At 32.8% G+C, this 21,785-nt stretch overlaps 1 protein-coding gene across 1 annotated transcript in view; it reads left to right on the top strand.

Annotated features, from left to right (window-relative positions):
* The first annotated feature begins 3,769 nt into the window (after positions 1-3,769).
* The window catches only part of ASCC3 (activating signal cointegrator 1 complex subunit 3), a 307,241-nt gene continuing 289,225 nt past the window's right edge, over positions 3,770-21,785 (top strand). Inside the window, 3 exon segments of the mRNA XM_051997447.1 lie at positions 3,770-3,920; positions 7,269-7,661; positions 7,664-7,842. Coding sequence (XP_051853407.1) covers positions 3,770-3,920; positions 7,269-7,661; positions 7,664-7,842 — 723 coding nt within the window.

The raw sequence follows: 21,785 nt of genomic DNA, 5'->3' as shown, positions 1-21,785 counted from the left end.
ATAGTACCAAATTGTTTTTTTTCTCTCTCTCTCTCTTTTTTTTTTTTAATAACTTTTTATTGACAGAACCCATGCCAGGGTAATTTTTTACAGCATTATCCCTTGCACTCACTTCTGTTTGGATTTTTCCCCTCTCTCCCTCCACCCCCTTCCCCAGATAGTACCAAATTGTTTTGATAGTTGCCACCTTGTGTTATAATTTGAGATTTGGAACTACTTTACCTTTTCCTTTACATATCTTACCTTTTAAAAAAATATTTTCTTTTTAAAAATATTTATTTAAAACAAATGCAAAGTAAGGGAAAAAAACAAAATAGAAAAAGAAACACAAAAGAAGAAAACAACAGCACAAAATGTCATGTGCCCAGCAAAACATCAGGGAGGGTTCAAAATATGTAACAAAAAATTTTCCTTTCAAGGAATCGTATATAATAACATGTTTTCATAATTGTCTATCTCTGAATCATTTTTAAGTTTGGCTTTGAGATCAATGATAACTATCCCCATTTTTTCCCCAATAAATTCTACTCCTGATCATTGTTATTATGTTTGTGTATATTTCTAATTTCCTGTCCCTGTTAATTCTTCTACTTTACTTCTACCTGTTATCTTGCCTTGCTATTACTTAAGTTCCTTGTTGTCAGTCTGGATCCCTCATTATGTTTTCCCTCCACTCCTCCACCCCTCCTTATCCCTTTCCTATTAATTTACATATCCCATTTCACCTACTTCAATATCCTTCTCAGAAGATGTATTCTAGTCTTGTCTATTCCCATAGTAACTTCCCATGGATGGGTTCGTTCTCTTTTTTGCTGGCTTATTTTTTTTAAAAAATAGAATTTAAATAGTATAGTCACCTCTAGTCCTGGAGTGTGTGTGTGGGATACCTCTGGCTTAACTTCAGTTCTCCCTTCCAGGCTGGAACCCAAAACCTAGAACTCTATGCAGCTACCCTGCCCCACTGTTTCTGAATTCACTCAGTGATTCTTAGACATTCCTTATCAAGAGAACAGTCTTTCAGGACTCAGCCTCTGATTCCCTCATCCTGTCTATTGTCTGGGAGATAGAAATTCTTGTGGTTGAGACTGAGGTTACTTCCAAACCCAGATATACCTAGGGCTTCCCACTTGCTGTTTCCACAGTATCCTGGAGATGTTTACACTTCACAAAGATTAATCCTCCTTTCTGGAGTCTTTCTTTGGGCTTCTCAGATTGTCCTAGGAGGACCTCTGTTCTGCCCCAAGTCTCATTTCTTTTCACTGATCTATGGTAGACCTGAGGTATAAATTTATTTTGTTTGTGGAGGAAATTGTGGAGCACTTGTAATTTTCTGACCCACTCCACCATCTTCCCACAATCTTCTTTACATATTTACATAATATTTTCCATATTTAATACAGTATTTAATTGATTCCTTTGATATTGTTGACCTTTTGCCTGTTATTTTTTTCTACTTCCTAAAGTTATTCTTTGGTAGTTTAATTGTTTGGTGGTATGTTACCTCCCCCGTATTTTTAAAGGTAAACTTAAAAAATACCAGAGCAAAACTACATAGGCCAACTTAGAAGTCATAGGTCCCTTGAGTTATAGTTTTCTTTTACAAAACAGTATTGGAGGGGCAGCTAGGTGGTACAATAGATAGAGCACCAGCCCTGAAATCAGGAGGACCTAGGTTCAAATCTGGCCTCAGACACTTAGCACTTCCATTATAGTGGCACTTGGTAAATGTTTGTTGACTGAGTGTCAAGATATATATATATATATGTATGTATATATATGTGTGTGTGTGTGTGTGTGTGTGTGCATCTAAGGGTAAATTTATGTCTTCATGTTAAGTGGCTGAGATCAGATTTGAACTCAAGTCTTCCTGGCTGGTGCTCTATCCACTGTGCCACCTGTGTTTAAGAAACATGAAGACACTATTTGCTCATTATCTCTTTACACTTTTATTTGAATAAATATAATCTTTTAAAAATTCTATCATACAAGAAAGGCTTTTTTTGTAATGAATATAATTAATTATGTTCCAAATCAAGTCTATATCTTGCTCATTTTAGCATTTCAGAATCTCAAAGTACCTTTAAGGATAATTTGAGATGTCATATCCCTGAGAAAGCCTTGCTGATCTCCCTTTTTATTAATACTCTCATTCTTTCAGGGGTACTTGTTTCTTTCTTTTATAATGTAAGTTTCTTGAAGAGAGTTAATGTTTTCTCTTTTTTGTTTTTGTGTATCCTTACCACCTGGCATAGGGCTTTGCTGGGTTTAGATATATAATTAACATTTCTTGAATTATATTATCCTTGAAATTGTGCTTCTATATTTGGCTCACACATAAAAGAAGACCATAATAATATATTTTCCTGTAGTATTGTACAGTATGAAGCAGCTTGATGAAGTGTGTGAAGCTCTGGACTTGAAATCAAACTTGGATTTGAATCACTACAATAGGAACTTCTTAGCAGTATATCCCTGTGCGAGTTACTGAAGCTTTCTTGTCCATATTCATCTGTAAAGTGAAGATTAATAATAGAACTTGTCACACAAGGCTGTTAAAAGGATTGAATTAGATTCTGCTTATAAAGTGCATTGCAAACTTTAAAGTCCTATGGAAATATTAGCTATAATCATTATTTATAGTAAAATTTCCTTTCTTTTGCTTTATTTCTTACAAAGATCTAATGATAGTAAACTGTTAGACCATATAATTAAGGCAAGGCATTTAAAAATGGAGGCCAAATTTATTAGTGGTACTCAATCATTACTGCATATAGTTTTATGTCTTTGAAAAAAAAATCCCCTTACTCATTTAATCACTAAGCCTTTTTTATTAAGTTCCTATTATGTGCTGGTCACTGTATGATAACAAAGTTGAAAATTAAGCAGTCTCTACCCTCAAGGAACTTATATTTTTTAAAGGGTTATGTGTGTACACAAATATATGCAATATAAATTAGAGGTAAAAATTAATTTTTTGAGAGAATCACTAAAGCCAAACTTTGAAGGAAATTAGGGATTCTAAGGAGCAGCTGGGTGGCATGTGCATAGTATGCTGGACCTGGAATAAGGAAGATCCACATTCCTGAATTCAAATTTAGCCTCAGACTCTTTCTAGCTGTGTGATCCTGGGCAAGTCACTTAATTCTTTTTGCCTCAGTTGTCTCATTTCTAAAATGAGCTGAAGAAGGAAATAGCAAAATACTCAAGTATCTTTGAACAAAAACCCCAAATGGAGTCATGAAGAGTCCAACACAATTGAACTATTCTATAACAACAACAAAGGGATTCTAAGAAACAGGGCTGAAAGGGTATTCATTCTTGATATTTGGGACAGCTGTTGCAAAAGTTTAGAGATAGTCGAGAGAATGTCATAGATGAACAGCAATAAGGCTAGTTTGGCTGGATGAATTAGGTACATGAAAAGAAACTGAATAAGTTTTGTGTTAAGCTTATGCTATTAGAACAAAAACCATAAAAGCTAACAAAATGTTGGCCTTAAATAAAGCTTAATTTTGAGGCTTGTAAATTGTAATATGATTAATAGGGAGGGCTTGGGTTCTGATTCCACCTCTGAGATTTACTATAAGTTATTTAATATCCTTGGGTCTCAATTTCATCATCTGTAAACCCTGAACCCTTCAAATGCTAGATCTGGGATCTTCTGTGTGATTTTATTTCTTGATGCGTGGATTTGATATATAATGCACTTTGCAGAATTTGTAATGGGTTTAAGAAAACATTTCTCTGAGTTATGCTTTTTTTCCCCTAGATGAAACGATCCAAACTTCAGAAACAAATTTCAGATTTAGGACTGACATGGAATAAAATTGTAAAATTTGTGGATGACAATCTGGAGAAGAAGGAAGTACAAATTGTAAATGAAGACTTAAAAGATATATTACGAGCAGCAAAGCAGATTGGTAAAGTTAAATGTTTAAATGACTTATATATTTTAAAAGTATTATTACTTATAGGATGTGGATAAGACAGAGTATTTTTTAAAACTATGTTTACGGGTTTTATAATACAATAAAGTTACTTGTTTCAGCCGATTAACAACAATATCAGTAACATCACAGAGATAAGTTTTATATAACTCCTTAAGGTTAGGTGTAGCTATTATTTCTATTTTACAAATGAGGAAATCTAGACAGAGAGCGTTTGAGAGATTTGCTGTCACAATGGTAGTCTATGTCTGAGGTAGAATTTGAATTCAGACCTTTCTGACTTTTTTCCAGCATTCTGTACATTATTCTATATCTAGCTATCTCAACATACATTTATTCAGTGTTTTGTATGTGTAGTCACCATAATAAGTACTGAAGATACAAAGAAAAGCAAAAACAGTCATTGCCCTTAAGGCATTTCATTCTTTCATCATAATGGAGAAAACAATATGCAAATTATTATACAATATATACTGAGTAAATAGAAGGTAATCTTAGAGGAAGGCAGTAAGGGAGATGCAGAGGAAGCCAGGAGGAAAAGTTGAGGAAGGAGATGCTGGATAGCTAGGGAGGGATAGGACAGCAAGGAGAGGACACTGCCCTGTTGCTAGATTGTAGAGTGTTTAGAAGGGACTAAAATATGAGAAGACTGGAAAGGTGAGAAGGAGCCAGGTTGTAAAGGGTTTTTAAAAGACATATTTTATATTTGATTGTATAGGTAATGAAGAACTACTACAGTTTATTGAATTAGGGGAATGACATATTCAACCCCATGCTTGAAAATTGTTTTGCTAAGTGAGTAAAGGATAGATTGGGGGGCGGGGGTGGGATGGGAAGGGGGAGTGTAGCTAGGTGGTGTAGTGCATAGAGCACCAGCCCTGACATCAGGAGGACCTGAGTTCAGATCTGGCCTCAAATGCTTAACACTTCCTAGCTGTGTAATCCTGAGCAAGTCACTTAACCCATATGCCTCAGGGGGAAAGAAAAAGGATAGATTAGCATAAAGAGAGATTTGTTACTAACTGGGAGACCAAGTAAAAAACTTGCTGTTATCCCAAGTGAGAGGGGATAAAGGCCTATATGAATACCAGGTATTTGAATGGAAAGGAAAAAAAAATTATTTAAGAACTGTTATAAAGATAGAAATGACAGTATTTTGACAATAGATTGGATATGAGAATGTATTTGAATGAGAGTTGGGGACAGCATAAAATTGAGAGCCTAAGAAACTAGGAGGATAGTAATTGAAAATAATAGTTATTTATTTTGCCAGTCACTAACTAGTGTCTCTAGCAAAAAGTAAAAGAAAATATTCTTGTGTAATTTTTATCTTCTCAGTTAGAAACTTGTGATTTTACAAATACTGTTGTACAGTCGAAATAATATATACATTCTCAGTGTCAAGAGGCTTGCCACTAGCAACCTGCGTTGTCTTGGTCAATTTACTTTCTTAGTGCTTTATTTTATTTTTCTGTAAGATGAGAAAGTCTTATTTATTTGACTGAAATTGGTTTAGTTCTGAGATATTTATTGTCTGTGCTTAAAGATGCTTTCCCCGCATTCTTTGAACCATTTCTTTAGTATGTTTTTTAGTTGTGATCATGTATATGTGTACGTGCATGCATTTTTTGGCGTGTTATTGCAAGGTGACCTCAGCTAATAAGAAATAAGGAAACATTTCTGTGGTAAGATTTTCAAGAAACGAGTTAACTATGCAAAAATTTTAAAAATTGAATTGAATTCTGCGTGGAACATTTTCAACAAAGATAATTCCAAAGATAATTGTTGAATCATCTTATTTTTTCATTGTCCTATGGTTTATTTAACAGTAACATATTAAAGTTAAAGCAGCATGATGGTTGAATTTAATTATCTTATTATCATTATATATCATGCATGTATGTTTAAGTTTTTTTGTGTGTGTATGTCTATTGTTAATTAAAATATGAAGTTATACACTATTCTTGGAGGATTGTTTAAATTATCTTTATTGCACAAAACTTTCAAATCTGGAAAAATGACTATTGATCAAGAACAAAACAATTATTTTTAAAAATTTGAAATAGAAAGCCTTAAAAAGCTTTAAATGAAAAGTTTTTTTCCCCTTTTGATTTCCTCTTTGATTGATAAATACTATAGATATCTTTTTTTTTTTTTTTAAATCATCATTCAGTCATTGGAATAAGATGTGCTAAAGCACTTATTTGTACTTTTTTTTTGAAACATTATAATATAATTTAAAAATTGAATGATTTGCTATTCCATTCTGAAATTTCAGGAAATGGTAGGATTTTATATTTATTTGAGTGAAATAGAAGTCATTAATGTTATGTAAGCAAGTTTGCATTAAGCAAACAAAAAAGAAAAAAATAGTTGTGTGCTCTTTGCCTCACTGCTGTTTGGGTTTCAATGTTAATTAAGATTCTTTGAGATAATATAATATGTAATAAACCTAAGATGTCCATTTTTCCTACTAGTATAAACTGTGAGTGTCCTGACCAGTTAAGATTTAGCCTTATTTTATATTCAGGAGTACAGAAGAAGGACAGACATCTGTTTGCAGGTGTACTAATCTAGAGCAAACAGATTTCATTTTTTTTTAAAGTAGATCAGTGATAAATAAACTAGATAAGAATGCACACAAGAGTTGATAGAATTCTTATGGAACCATTATGTCTTTATGGCTATTTATACATATATGTGTTTTTAGGTATATAAAATATACATGTAGATGTGTATATGTATATTCTTTTTCCATCCTGTGTGGACAGGATCCAAATTTAAACAGTCAACTTCAAATAAAATAGTTAGGGATTTAAAAAATTAAGAGGTAGTCTCTAACACAAAAGCAAATCAATATAAGGTTAAAACATCAGAATTTATGTTTTTATAAGAATAAAAAATTTTAAGTCAGCTTATTCATCATTTTTTATAGAACAATAATAATTTTTTGTGCAAAAACTTTTTAATTTAATGTAATCAAAGTTGTCTGTTTTGCCTTTCCTAATGTTCTCTAGTTCTTCTTTGCTATTTAACTATATTTTAGTAATGTTTCTTTAGTTTAATTGTTCTAGAATTATCCTAAAGAAGAAAATTGGACTGTTTTCAGTAGTTTTTATATTGAACATAGATTAACTATTGAAAATAATATTAAAACTTGTTTCTCTAATTTTTAGATGGTGATATTTGTGTTGAACAAATTTATCGCTCCTATTCATCTGTTAATGACTGATGTGGTTTTTCTTTGCAAGTTATTTGTTAAAAAAAATCTTATTCTGTCTTTTAAGATGAATTAATCTTGTTTCTTTTGTATTTGAATAGTTGGAACAGACAATGGACAGGAAGCAATAGAAAGTGGAGCTGCATTTCTTTTTAAGACATTTCACTTGAAGGATTGTGTTGGTCATAATGAAACAAAAGCTCTTAATCAGATGTTTGGTCCCTTTCCATCATCATCTGCTACTGCAGCTTGTAACGCCACTTGTCGGGTTGCATCCCATTTTACTGAAGATCATCTTACAGCACTTGTCCAAAGGACAGAAGAACAAAATAGTAACAGAGTTTTATTTGGAAAAAATATAGTGTTTTCATTTGACATGCATGATTTAGATCACTTTGAAGAATTACCAATAAATGGTGAAGCTGATGCTCAGAAAAATATAAGCCTTAATTATGAGAACTTTATAAATAATCCTTTAGAACATTTCCAAGAGAGTTATCCTCAGATTTCAAGCCTGTGGAAAAAAATAATAGTTCTTTTTTATGGTATGAAGTTGAAAAGTATTTCAATGAAACTTTGAAGGGAACTGCTGAAGCACCAAGAATAGAAGATCTTTGCTGTACTTTGTATGATATGCTTGCCTCTGTTAAAAGTGGTGATGAACTTCAGAATGAGGTATAGTTGATAATTTTGTTGGAATTTTTTTATTAACATGGTCTTATCTTGAAAAAGTAGCAGTTTCATATGACATGGATGCTTGACAAAGTCAACCAAGAGAATCTTCTTTATTATTTTGCTTTAGAAGTTAGATACTGGCTATAGTAGGTAACTTTTATTTCCTTTTTTCTATGCTAGAGAGACTATACTGTTTTATCTGAGTTTTGTGTCTTCCTCAGGTTCTAGCTTAAGTGTTCTTTACACAGATATTTAAATTTTGTTGAATTGAATTTTATACATCTTGGAAATAATTTTAAGGAAATTTTTTCTCTTAACAATTTGTATTTTGTATTTTATACACTTATTGATAGTTGAGATGATTTATCTATCATAAATTATGAATATCATTAAAGGTCACTAATTATTCTAAAAGTTATAATAACTTTACCAATCTTGAATGTTTATGCTTTTAGTAATTTATTTCAGGTTAGATGCTAATGTACCATTATGATTTTACATGGCTAATAATATAATACTTTCTAGCATTTATATAGCACTTTTAAGATATGCAAATCACTTTACAAATATTATCTCATTTTATGCTCATAATACCTCTTGGAGGTAGGTGATATTATTAGTCACATTTTATAAATGATGAAACTCAGAGGTCAAGTGACTTGCCTAGAGTCACCTAGCTGGTAAGTGAGGCTAAATTTGAACTCTGGTCTTTCTGATTCTAGATCTAACACATTGTCCACTGCACCACCTTGCTTTAGTTTAGTTAATTTATTTTAGAATAATGTAATCTACAATACCGTTATAAGATTGAAATGAGACACTTCCAAAAAACATCTTAGTTATTCTTTCTGGCTAATTATATGGGATAGAATTAAGTGGAGGCTAATAAATATCGATAAATATTCTCTTCTGAGATAAAAGTAAAAATATTTGAACATTTTATGGTAAGGCAAAATTCTGATTTGTGTGACTATTTCTGCTCATTGAAGTGAAAATATTTTCTACAGTTGTGTAGGGCTTCTTAAACTTTTCCCACCCCAATTCCTTTTTGCCTAAAAAAATTTTATGTGACCCCCCCCAAAGTTACATAATTACATAAATTAGGCATACAAATCAAACATTTATTGATAATAAATCATAGTTTTGTGACCCCCACATTGAGGTTGTGACCCACAGTTTAAGTTGTTCTTTAGTGTTATTGGCAGATGATTTTGATGTTTAATAGTAGTCCATTCACTCTGCTTCTTTTTAAAAATTATTTTTAATTTTTTTTCAGTTAGAAAAAAATCTATCTTCTTTCTCTCCCATCCCAACTCCCACACACCTATAAAAGAGACCAATACAAAAACTTTTGTTCCAAGTTTGTATAGTTAAGTGTATTTCTTCTTTGACTATTTCCATAAAAACTATTTTGCATTCTTAGTCCTTCATTTTTCTGTAAGAGATGGGTAGCATGTTTTATCATTAGTCCTCTGGAATCATGGTTAATCATAACATTGAATACAGATCCAACATTTTTAAAAGTTGCTTATTATATTATCATATAGATTATTATTGTTTTGTTCACTTTACTTTGCGTCAGTTCATAAAATCTTCTAAGATTTCTCCGAAACCATCCTTTTCCCTAATGTTTTCTTGTTGAGTGAAATGTATTTTTGTAGCCAGTTGTGTGTGTGTGTGTGTGTGTGTGTGTGTGTGTTTATCTTTGCCTCCTTTGTCCTATTTACATAAAGTTCAAGTGTCAGTTGTTTCTTTTTTATCCTTCCTCTTTATTTGTGTAACTGTCTACTTGTGAATCCTATTAGATAAGTTAATTTTCCCCAAACTGCTTTCTCTTTTTCACCATTATCCTGCCTAGTGTCTTTCTCTTGCACTTTCTTTTCATTCTTTTCTTCTGGTAATTGCCTTGGATCATTGTATTGCTGAGAATAACTAAGTCACTCACAATTCTTTATTAAACTCTATTGTTGTTACTGTGTACGATATTCTCCTATTTCTGTTCTCCTTTTCTATGCATCAGTTCATGTAAATCCTTCCAGGTTTTTCTGAAATCATCCTGCTTGTCATTTCTTTTTTTTTTTTTTTTTTTTAAATTAAATAACTTTTTATTGACAGAATTCATGCCTGGGTAATTTTTTACATTATCCCTTGTACTCACTTCTGTTCTGATTTTTCCCCTCTGTCCCTTCACCCCCTCCCCCAGATGGCATGCAGTCCTATACATGTTAAGTATGTCACAGTATATCCCTAGATACAGAAGGTAGAAATAACCCAGGAAGAAAAACAAAAATGCAAACAATTTACATTCATTTCCCAGTGTTCTTTCTTCGGGTGTAGCTGCTTCTGCCCATCATTGATCAATTGAAACTGAGTTAGATCTTCTCTTTGTCAAAGAAATCCATTTCCATTAGAATACATCCTCATACAATATCGCTGTTGAAGTATATAATGATCTCCTGATTCTGCTCATTTCACTTAACATCAGTTCATGTAAGTCTCTCCAAGCCTCTCTGTATTCATCCTGCTGGTCATTTCTTACAGAACAATAATATTCCATAACATTCATATACCACAATTTACCCAACTTCTCCAATTGATGGGCATCCATTCATTTTCCAGTTTCTAGCCACTACAAAAAGGGCTGCCACAAACATTTTGGCACATACAGGTCCCTTTCCTTTCTTTAGTATCTCTTTGGGGTATACTGCTTGTCATAATTGCAAATTATTCTCCAGAATGAGTTCTCAACTGTGATAGTAGTGTGACAATTTTCCCTACATTCTCTACAACATTCAACATTTCTTTTTTTGTCATATTAGCTAATCTAATATATATGAAGTGGTACCTCAAAAGTTGTTTTAATTCACATTTCTTTAATCTGTAGAAACATCATGTTTCTAAAACCAGGGAAGTGCTTATCCTACTATATTTTGCCATCGTCCACATGTGGGATATTGTATTTAACATCTGGACAATGGCAAAATATAGTGGGATATTTTATTACAGTTCTTGGTACTATCATTTTAAGGATGAATATTGATAAACTTTAGGTAGTATGTATACAAGAATGAAAACCAGAATGGCAAGAGGACTTAAGATTAATCCATATGAGAATTTGTAGATGGATAAGAGACTGTTTAGCCTGTGAAAAGAAGAGTTAGAGGGAACATGATAGCTATCTTACAATTTGAAAATCTGTCACATAGAATAATTATTCTGCTTAGCTCTGTTAGGGCAGAACAATGTCTCTATCTAAGAAGCTGCAAAAAACAAATTAGACTTGATGTAAAGAGGAATTTGTTAATAATTAGTAGGAAACAAAAGTAGCATGAACTCTCATATATGGTGTTAGAGATCTTCCATAAAAAGCTGTATATTTACTTGTGTGATATGTGGGTAGGGAGGGATTCTTGTTGAGGTATACTGTGGTCCAAGTCACTTCTGAAATCCTGCCAATTCTGATTCTGTGGCAAGTGAGTTTTGAATTTTGGTGATAGTATCCAATTTATTTTTTGTTCAGATAGCATATTTTTATTTTGTTATTTGTAGTTTGAAATTTGCTCTTGGCATCAACTTTGATCCTTCTTCATCCTGCAATTTCATTTCTCAAGCTAACTCAGTTATTATATTACTAAGTATGAGAATATTCTTTTAATTTTCTAATGAAAGACATTTTATTATTACCTATTTGAATGCAACAATGGCCTTATCATTTGAAAAACTGGAGTATATAGATTTTTCAAAATATAAATTTTAAAATCATTTTTCAATTAACAAGCATTTATTTGCTCTTCTTATCACTGCCCCATTGAAAAGAAAATAAGAGACCAAATTCTTACATTGTCCTTACCTCCAAATATATCTCAGCACTTTGAGTTACCACCTGCCTTTCAGGAAACTGGTATATAGTTCATTATCAGTCCTTCAGAATCATGGTTGGTCATCACTTATCAGTATTCAGAAGTTTTTCAAAGTGTGTTGTCTACAAAGTGTTTGTACTAACTGTTCTAGTTCTGCTCACTTTACTTCAGTTGATACTGATCCCTTTTGTAAGTTCTTACAGTTTAATAATGTTCTACATTTGTATACTGTAATTTGTTAAGCTATTCTCTGATAAACATCATCTTTGTTCCAATGTTTAGAAATTTGTACAAAAGAGGTTTGCTTGAAAATTAGCCTCAATTAGTAAAGATCTTTATAAAGATGAGAAAACAGTAATATGGATAAGCAATTACTAATATTTTCTGTGTTAACTTGTAGTAAAATTATCATCTATATTTTTTCTTTTCTTTTGGAATTTTTCCTTTGAGAAAGGTTGAAAAGATCATGCTTAAGTTCCTTTAAAATTGTGTTTCTGCCTGAAAAGTTTGTTTTCCCTGCATGTAATTTAGTTAGGTCCAACTGTTCTTCCTAAAAAAATCACTTGAAGCACAACATTTAACCTTTTTAGACCTTCATTTTTTTCTTGGATTAGCTGTCCTCTGAGGTTTCTTCTTTCTCTACTTGTATAGACTTATGATCTAAAATGCCATTGCTACTTTGTTGTCCTAAGATAGAAGTCTTCAACAATGGTGTTGCAACTATTGTTACCGATGTGATTAGGTTAGGATAAAAAACAGTAGAATGACTGCATTTTTAATCTGTTGTTTTTCCAATTTTTTTCTTGAATGTTCTTGGGGGAAAAAAGTGTTTTGTGTGTCCTCAAGCTAAGCTCTCTATGGGCCTATTTTCTTCTAAGATATTTTTTGGTTTTGTGAGATGATTTTAGTAATTGTGAAAACAGAATACAAAAATAGGTGTGCTTGCTCAGATTATTTTTCACAGTGGACCACAGTCATTGTCATGTAACTCTTTGAAAGGTAAAGAAAACAAGGTCTTGCTTTTTAATTCTATAAAACAGAGTCCTGAAGATTTTTCTTTAGCGAGATTTGTCAGTATATATGACATATGATTATTATCACTAAGGAGATAACTGACTTCAGTGATTACTGATATCAAGTGAGGTATAAAATGGAAAAACCAGCTAAGGTGTTTATTAGAGTTGTACAAATGTTCTTTTCAGTTTCCACAAAAAAGTAATTAAAAAAAATTCTGAACTAAACACCAAAGTGAGCATTTTCATATACAAAATAGAATAGAAAACAAGTATTGTATATAAAACTCCAAATTTTTCTTATATGTAACTTACTTTTCCTTTTAATTATAATAAACATGTAACATTCAAAGCTGTCTTGCTTTCTGTGTCTTGGCCAATAGAAGTTTCTTTATCAATGATATGATTCTTTATTTTAATAGATGATGGTGATGATAGTTAATATTATTATAAAAACAGAAATATTTGATAACTGATAGGGTATGTGTCATAAGTAAAAATGAGGAAGCAGTGAAGCCATTAAATGATAAGTAAATATTCACCCTGTGTTTGAAAAAGCAAACATTATTTTTAATTTGGTCACTTCCATTCATTAAAGATTATTGATCGAATGACGATGTTAGCATCTCTTAACAAAGCATTTGTCAACTGCATTTCTACCAGTTGTATGAATACAGTGTTTCAAATCAGTGAACATTTTCAGTCAGTAAACATTTAAGTGCCTATTATGTGACAGGTTGTTCAGCTAGGTGATACATACTCTTTGTCCCTCTATAATCATGAAGAAATTCAAATCAGGCCTCAAAGCACTTACTAGCTGTGTGACTCTGGGCAAGTCACTTAATCCTATTTGCTTCAGTTTTTTTATCTGCAAAATGAGCTGGAGGAGGAAATGGCAAATCATTCCATATATTTGCTAAGATAACCTCAAGTAGGGTCATGAAAAATCATACACACTTGAAATGACATGTGCCAGGCAGGATGTTGACCTGTGGTGTTGCAAAAAGAGACTGATTAAATCCTCTCCTTTAATTGAGAAATAAAGCACTTATCATTTATTTGAACAGATTGCTTTCATCACCCAGCTGTAGATGATTTTGAATCTGAGTCTCTCTAAGAACCAAGGCATCTTAGATTTGAAAATGACCTTAAAGAGACTTTCTAGGCTTTCGTGCATTGTATTCTTCTATGGTATATCTAACAGCAGATGATCAAGTTAGCATGTTTTGAATATTTATTTTGATTCTTCCATTTACTTGCTTGGAAAACTATAAATGTTCGAAAGTTCTCTTTTGCATTTAGCTAAAATCTGTCTTCCTGTCTTTTCTATACTTTGCCCTCTGAAGCAACAAAGAACTAGAATTTTATGTCTAGGCCTCTAAGGGAAGTCATCAGACATCTAATTTAATCACCTCATTTACAGATGAGAAGACAATTTCTTTAGTATGAAACGGATTCTATGTGGCAAAGCTTGAGTCTGAATTAAGGTCCTTTGACTCCCAAGTTTAGCACTAAAATCCACTGCTTATGCCATGCTGTCTCTCTAGTCATGAGATCATGGATCTGAGCGTGTACACACACATACACATACACACACACACACACACACACACACACACACACACACACACACACAGAAAACCATGACTGAAAATTTTCAAAATAAAAATGCTTAATTTATTATACATTCATGCTTTTTATTAATCAGTTAATCGAATTACACAATTCAAAGTAGAAAAATGATGTTAGGAGTGTGAATTTCTTAGCCTTAATGCTAATGCTAATACTAGTGTTACTAAAAATAATAATGCCCTAAAGACGCAACCAATGTCCTTCCAAAGTGCTCAACTCTGACACTTGGATTCTGTAACAGTCGATGATACTTAGAATAAAAGTATGAAGAAACCTATATCCATTCTACTTCATTTTTTAAAAATATTATTGCCCTTGAACAATTTAGAAAAAGCTATTTTATTCATTCCTTCTTCTGCCAGAGTCTTAAAACATCTAGATTGATACCGAATCTTTAAAGAAACACTATAGTGTGATTGTTTCATGAGTTAATTAATGTTACTATTCAGCCCCCTTGTCTACAATGATATGGTAACTATAGAGAGGTCAGGCCTCTCTAGAGGACCAGTTAAATAAAATGAAGCCTACTTTATGGCCAACTGGACAAACTCAAGACAGTGGAAATGTATTTGTGTCTGTGGGTGAAGTTGTATTGTCTCATGCAGAGTCATTTGATACAGGATTGAAACTTTGTGCTTTTGAGATTATAATTAGTAGTGTATTTCCTTTATTGGTTCTTAGATATGGATACGTCATTTGGAGAACTCCAAATGATATAATAACAACAATATTTATATAGTGCTTTAGTGTTTGCAAAGTGATTTAAAAGCATCTCATTTTATTATCACAATTATCCTGGAAAGTAGATATTATTATCCCCATTTGACAGATTAGAAAACTGAGGCAGACAGTGGTTAAGTGATTTGCCCAGGTTCACATGGCTAATAAGTGTCTGAGGTTTGATTTGAAGTTATTTTCCTAATTCCAGGAGCAGTGCTGTATCCATTCTGCCACCTAGATGTCTAGTTATATACTTATTCATCAGTTAGCAAGGTAGAGTCCAGTAATAGACTTTTTCATACATATGCTCTTAATTCATAATGCACTGTTGTTGTTGTTTTTTTAATGTTCTCTGTTCTATCCATCTAATAATGCAATTCAAAATAAATCAAGTTAATTTCAAACATTGCTAACTTTTGTTTAGATTATAGTGCTTAGGATTTTGTTACTGGTCAATGTGAAGTTTATTAATCTGTAATTTCAAGGTTGTACTTTTTCTTTAATTTTGAAAATTGGTACAATTCTCACTTATTTGGGGTGTAGTTCACCTGTATTAATGTTATCTGGGAACACCTACTGAAGGTGATTCAGAAAGCATATCTGTAAGTAGAATTAGAAAAGGCAAATAAAGATGTCATTTATCTCCCACTTAAAATGTTAATTTTAAACAATTACTCTCTTCTCACCTTACTTAACATTTCCTCCTAAATGTTTATTCTACTTGCTCTAATTTTTAAGACCTATCTAAGGTGAATACCTTACTAGAGAATACAGAAACAAATCAAATATATAGTTTGGTCTTATTCCTCAGTCATCATTTAGCGTAGTATGACAGCAGTTTTTCTTCCTGATAGTAGTTTGATCCTTTGCTCATTGTTCCTTTTTTTAAGATGTAAATTGTAAGAAGTTCTTTTTGATTTTTAGTTTTTGAAAGCCTAATTTTGTGCTATGTTTTAGCCTTTTCATTGCTGGTTGTCATCTTTTATTATGATTTCCTTCTCTGTTTTCTACATCTAAAAAAATTTTAAGCTTATCAGCAGAGCAACTTTTTAATGGTTCATTCCTTTTCCTTTTACTGACCATATTTAGGATTCATGTAGACTGAGTTTCATTTCTAGAGCATCCTATATCTCATAATCAATAATCTTAAGACTGACAGTGTGATCATAACTGTCTTCTCTCATAGTATTAAAAACCTAGGATATGTGTTTAAATTTGCAAAGTGATTTAAAAGCATCTCATTTTATTATCACAATTATCCTGGAAAGTAGATATTATTATCCCCATTTGACAGATTAGAAAACTGAAGCAGGAGACCCTTTACTTTTTGAACTCCAAGATGACACCATCATTTTGTTCTAATGTTTCTTTCACTTAGACATTGGCAAACAATTCTTTGCCTTTTTGCCTAATTGAAGGTAAGCTGCTTTTTCATTTTTGTTTCTGTATCCCCTGAACCCAGTATGGTGCTTCACCCTTGTGTGATTACATAATCTGTGCTTAGATTTCTACTAGCAATAATTTAGCAGGAACCTAGAGGTTATGATGACCTGTCCAGAATCACAGTCCTAGTAAGTATCAGTTACTGTATTTGAACTAACTTTTCCTGATGCTGTGTATGCTATAGCCTTTTCTATGTATCTGTGCTCTATACTTAATATAGCTTAATATTAACAGGAAACATGTATTAACAGGAAAAATATTATTAAATAATAAACAATAAACACTATTATTCTAAATAATATTAACAGGAAAAATGAAATTGGCTAATAGAGTTGATACCTAAGTAGTAAGGAAATAGTAAGAGATTGCCTTGTTGCTCTTAATTAATTCAAGTGATTTGACCTAGATGGAACTATGTCCTTAAGCATTGAAAGAACTGTCATAAGTGGTTTCTAATCTACTTTCAGTGATAATTCAAACAATAGTTATGCTATCGAAAATGTAATAAAAATTAATATTTATGTAGTACTTGCTATGTTGTGCCAGACACTGTGATAAAAGGACTTTACATATGTCATCTTATTTGATTCTCACAATATCCCTGTGAGGTAATATAGTGAATAATAGTTGTTAACCCTCTAGTAGTAGTAGTAATGCATTTACTTAGCATTTACTGTGTGCCAAGCACTGTGCTAAACATTTAAATTGTTATCTTATTTGATTCCCACAAAAACCCAACAACAAAGATGGTATTATCCCCATTTTATAGATGAAGTTAAATGACTTGCCATAAGCTAATAGGCAATATGGCACATTATTGTCTTCATTTTATAGATGAGGAAACTGAGATTTGGAAAGATTAGTAAGTAGTTTTCCCAGGGTCATACAGCTATTAAGTTCCTGAGGCAAGATTTGAACTTAAATTTTTCTTAGTCCAGGTTGAATTATCAAGCCTCCATAGCAACAGGGAAGAGCCAATGTCTATTTTCAGAAGAGTCTACAAAAAAAGTCTACATTTAAAAAAAATGATGAAAAGGATAAAGTATAAGTTATAGATCAAGAAGCTTACCTGATTCCTCACAAAATTCTAGAACAGCTAATGTTAAAGATATAATTAATGACTACCTAGCAAATGAAATGATAATTACAAAGAACTATAATGATTGCATTAAGGAAATGCCATTCCAGACTCATTTCATTTCCTTCTTCTTCTTCTTCTTCTTTTTTTTTTTTTTGGACAGGATTACTAAATTGATAGATCAGGACAGTCTTGTAAGATATGATTTATCTAGATTCAAGTAAATTTTTTGAAAAGTATTTCATACTAGGTTTTGAGAAGAGAACGTTTGCTTTATCTTGTCTGGAACTGAGGACTCCATATCACTTCCTCGCTACCATTTCCAAACCCTTGTGCCACATTTTACTCTTTCCCTTTCTAGTTTTTCATTTGTATTAGAATATAATACAGTGTAACCTCTTTGAACTTAATGCAAGGACTGTCTTGCTTTCATTTATATGTTCCCCCTTTAGTGTCTGGTACATAATAAGGAATTAAATACTCTACTTATCTTCCTTTTCCTCTTTTCCTCTCTGTCCCTCTCCTGTTCCTTTTTCTCTCTTTACTTTTCCTCTATTCTTCTCTATTATTATGGAAAAGATGAAAACATATATTATCCTCAGATGGATTTAGAACTAATTCAGACTCAAAGAGTCACTGTTAGTGATTCAGAAAGCCCCAGTAGAGGGGGGCCAGAGATTTATATTTGGAACTAATCTATTAAACTTTTTTAAAAAATCAATAGTATAGTTTTTTAAAATGGCATATTGTGGCACAGTGTGTTTCTGTTTCAATACCTCCATTCTATATTAATTGGTAAGGAGAACCATCTATATATCTATTTAAAAGTTTTCAGTCTTTTAGTTTTTTAGTAAAAGAACCAAAATTTATTCACCTTTCTGAATAAATAATATACATATATAAAATATATTCTTATATAACATATATTATTATAATATATAATATTCTTATATAACATATATATGTGTGTGTATGTATATATATATATTACAGTCTTTAAAATATAAATTCCTTGGGGCAGCTAGATGGTGCAGTGGATAGAGTACCTGCCCTGAAGTCAGGAGGACCTGAGTTCAAATCTGCCCTCAGACACTTAATACTTCCTAGCTGTGTGACCCTAGGCAAATCACTTAACCTCAATTGCCTCAGGGGGAAAAACAGCACACTTATTATAACACAAAACTAAGACTACCAAGCATATTGGATGATAGAGTTAGAAGCTAATAAAATAAATTCAATTCGTATAAATATCAAGTCCTATATTTGCGTCTAAGAAATCCACTTAATGCAATGTGAAGCAGAACAAGATCTAAGGGGTTTTGTGGTCCAACTGTTTTAAATTGTGTCTTAGTTTGTGATCCCATATGGGGTTTTCTTGACTGAGATACTGGAGTGATTTGCCATTTCCTTCCTTCCTCAGCTCGTTTTACAGAAGAGGGGAGTGAGACAAACAGAATTAATTCACAAGGTTATACAACTAGTAGCATTTGAGGTCAGATTTGAACTCGGGAAGAAGAATCCTCCTGATTTCAGGCCCTGTACTCCATCCACTGTGCTATCTAGCTGCCTTGGACTACAAGCTTCCCTTATATTACAAGCAAGGTAGCCAGAAAAGTTTATGTAATTTTTATCTGCTTGGTTTCCAGGGACAAAGAGAGCCATAGCTCCCAGGAATAAGAAAATAATATTCCAATTTGTGGTGATTTTCTTCTTGTAAATATAATATATAGATGGTTCTCTCTGGGAGAAAGCAGGTTTCTCAGGGAGGTTTTCTGGAGTCAGCCTTAGTATCAGTTCAGATCAATAATTACCCCAAATGCAGTCAGCTGATAAAAGTTCAGATCTTTTATTGTCTTCAATATAGCCCGTTTAGCTTAGAAGCCTATCTCTGCTTGGTTCTAAGAGCTCTTGCAGCTTTGTCGTTTGCTTCTGCCCCTTGGTTCCAAGAGCTGCCTCCTAATGTCTCCAAATCCAAAGGTTTGTCCTTCAGCTCTGCCTCTGCTTTCTTCAGCCTCCAGCCAGCATAAAGATGGAATGAATCTCGTCTCCTTCACTTGGGGCTCGGCTAGCTTTCTGGCGAGTCTTTCAGACCAGCTTGGTCTCAGTGAGGGAAATGTAGGAGCCCAGCCAACCCAGTGGTGTGAGATGAAGATGAATCTGGTTGTGCCTCTGAGAGAGCCTTCTCAATCTTCAGCTCAACTCTCCCTGAGAGCCTCTGTTTCTTATATATGAGAGAGAGGAATTGTGGTATAAGAGAGAGAGGGATTATGGGTTTTCTCCCATAGTGCTCTCTGGTCCTAAGAGCTTCAAGGAAGGTGTGAATTCGGATATCTCATACTAAACCCCGAAATCTCCCAAACATGTGAACTCCAATGAGTAAAGGTGTGAACACAAGCATTGTATCAATTACATTGAGTTAACACTAGGATTCTAACATCTCCTTTGAGTTATCACCTTGTTTCAAGTTGAGTTAACACTAGGATTCCAACACCAATTATACCCTGATTAGATGGCATCTGGAATATTGTGTTTAAAGCTATGTGTTGGACTATTAATTTAATAAGTTTGTTATTTAAGTTGGAGAGTGTCAAGAAGAGGGCAGTCAGGGTATTGAGGGACTTTCAGTCAATGTCTACTTTTGGAAGTAATTAGAGATGTTTACTTGGAGAAAAAGATAGAATGGGGCCTGGTAACTTTCTTAAAATATTTCAAGGACTGATACATGAAAGAAGAGTAAAACTTGTTCTGTTTGATCCCAGCTAGCAAAAAAAAAAAAAAAAAGAGTGGTGAGTAGAAGTTGTATAGAGGCCTGTTGGCAGATATCTAGAAAAATAGTCTATTGCAGATGTCTCAGAAAGGATTGGACTACTTTGTGTGTTGATGGGTGGGGTGAAGAGGGAGGGGTCTATTTTCATTGGAGGTCTTTGGGTATATTATAGTAGATTCCTTTTGAGTGATGGCCCCAAATCATTTCCAAATCTAAAATTTAGTGGGGTTTTTTGGTGACCAAAATGTGTTTGTTGAGACTGTCAGCTTTAAATTCAGGTACCATAGTTGAAAGTAATTCCATCAGCTGGACTTCAAAATATTGAAAGAATAGGATATCTTTAGTATTGTAGAATATTTTTTATCATTACTTGCCTTGGCCAGCTTTGTAATTTTTGATGGAACAGCGTCAGCCATTTTTTGTTTGAGAGCTTCTATTCCTGGTTGTAACGAGATAATTTATTAATTTAAGCCTATCTTCCACTCTCACATTGAGAACAAAAGAAAAATAGAATCCCTCTGTACTCTTGTCTTTAACCTTTTTATCAGGAGATGGGTAGTGAGTTTCATTAGTAATCCTCCAGAAGAATCATGGTTGGTCATTACACTGATCATCAGTTCCAAATTCTTTCAGAAGTACTTGTCTTTATAATATTGGCATTGTACCAATTGTTCTCTTGGTTCTATCTACTTCATTCTGTTTCAGTTTATATAAGTCTTTCCAGATTTCTTTGAAATCATCATCTTCATTTGGATGGTAATATTCTATCATATACCTTGGTTAGCCATTCCCTAATTGGTGGATACTCCCTTGCCACCTCAAAAGAGCTTATATATATTTTCGTACTTGTTTAATTAGGATTTGTTTTGCTTAGGACTAATCTTCCCTCTCAAATTTTTCTTTTTCTCCGTTCCTTCCTATTTTCCTCTTGGATGAAATGTATTTTTAGACCCAACTCTGGACAGCTTGTGTGTGTGTGTGTGTGCATGTGTGAATGCATATAGTTCTTTTTTTTGAATGGGGTTCAAGTGTGAGCCACTCTCTGAATTCCTGTTTACTCGTCTGGATTATGTAATAGCCAGGTTATCTTATCTTTTTTATGAGATACTTTCCCCTAGCTTTCTTTCCTGCCTCTTTCCTTCTCATCTTATAGTCTTCTCTTAAAATCATTAAGATAAACAGAACCATTTCCAAGCCTTCTAACTATGATCCTAGATGATGAGGATTCAGAAGGAATACACTGATCATCTCATATTAGAGAATAAGCACTTTATTTTTATTTAGTTACTTTTAGTATTTCTTTGCATTTACCTTTAACATCTGTGTTTGAAATTCATTATTTCATTTGGTGTTTTGATCAGGAATGTTTGGAAATCCTCTATTTCATTAAAAGGTCTTTTTTTTTTTCCTAATAGGATTATACACAGTTT

The sequence above is a fragment of the Antechinus flavipes genome, chromosome 4, assembly GCF_016432865.1.
Source record: "Antechinus flavipes isolate AdamAnt ecotype Samford, QLD, Australia chromosome 4, AdamAnt_v2, whole genome shotgun sequence".
NCBI classification, from domain to species: Eukaryota; Metazoa; Chordata; class Mammalia; order Dasyuromorphia; family Dasyuridae; genus Antechinus; species Antechinus flavipes.
The sequence above is the reverse complement of the archived record's forward strand: the minus strand, read 5'-3'. Positions and strand labels throughout refer to the sequence as shown.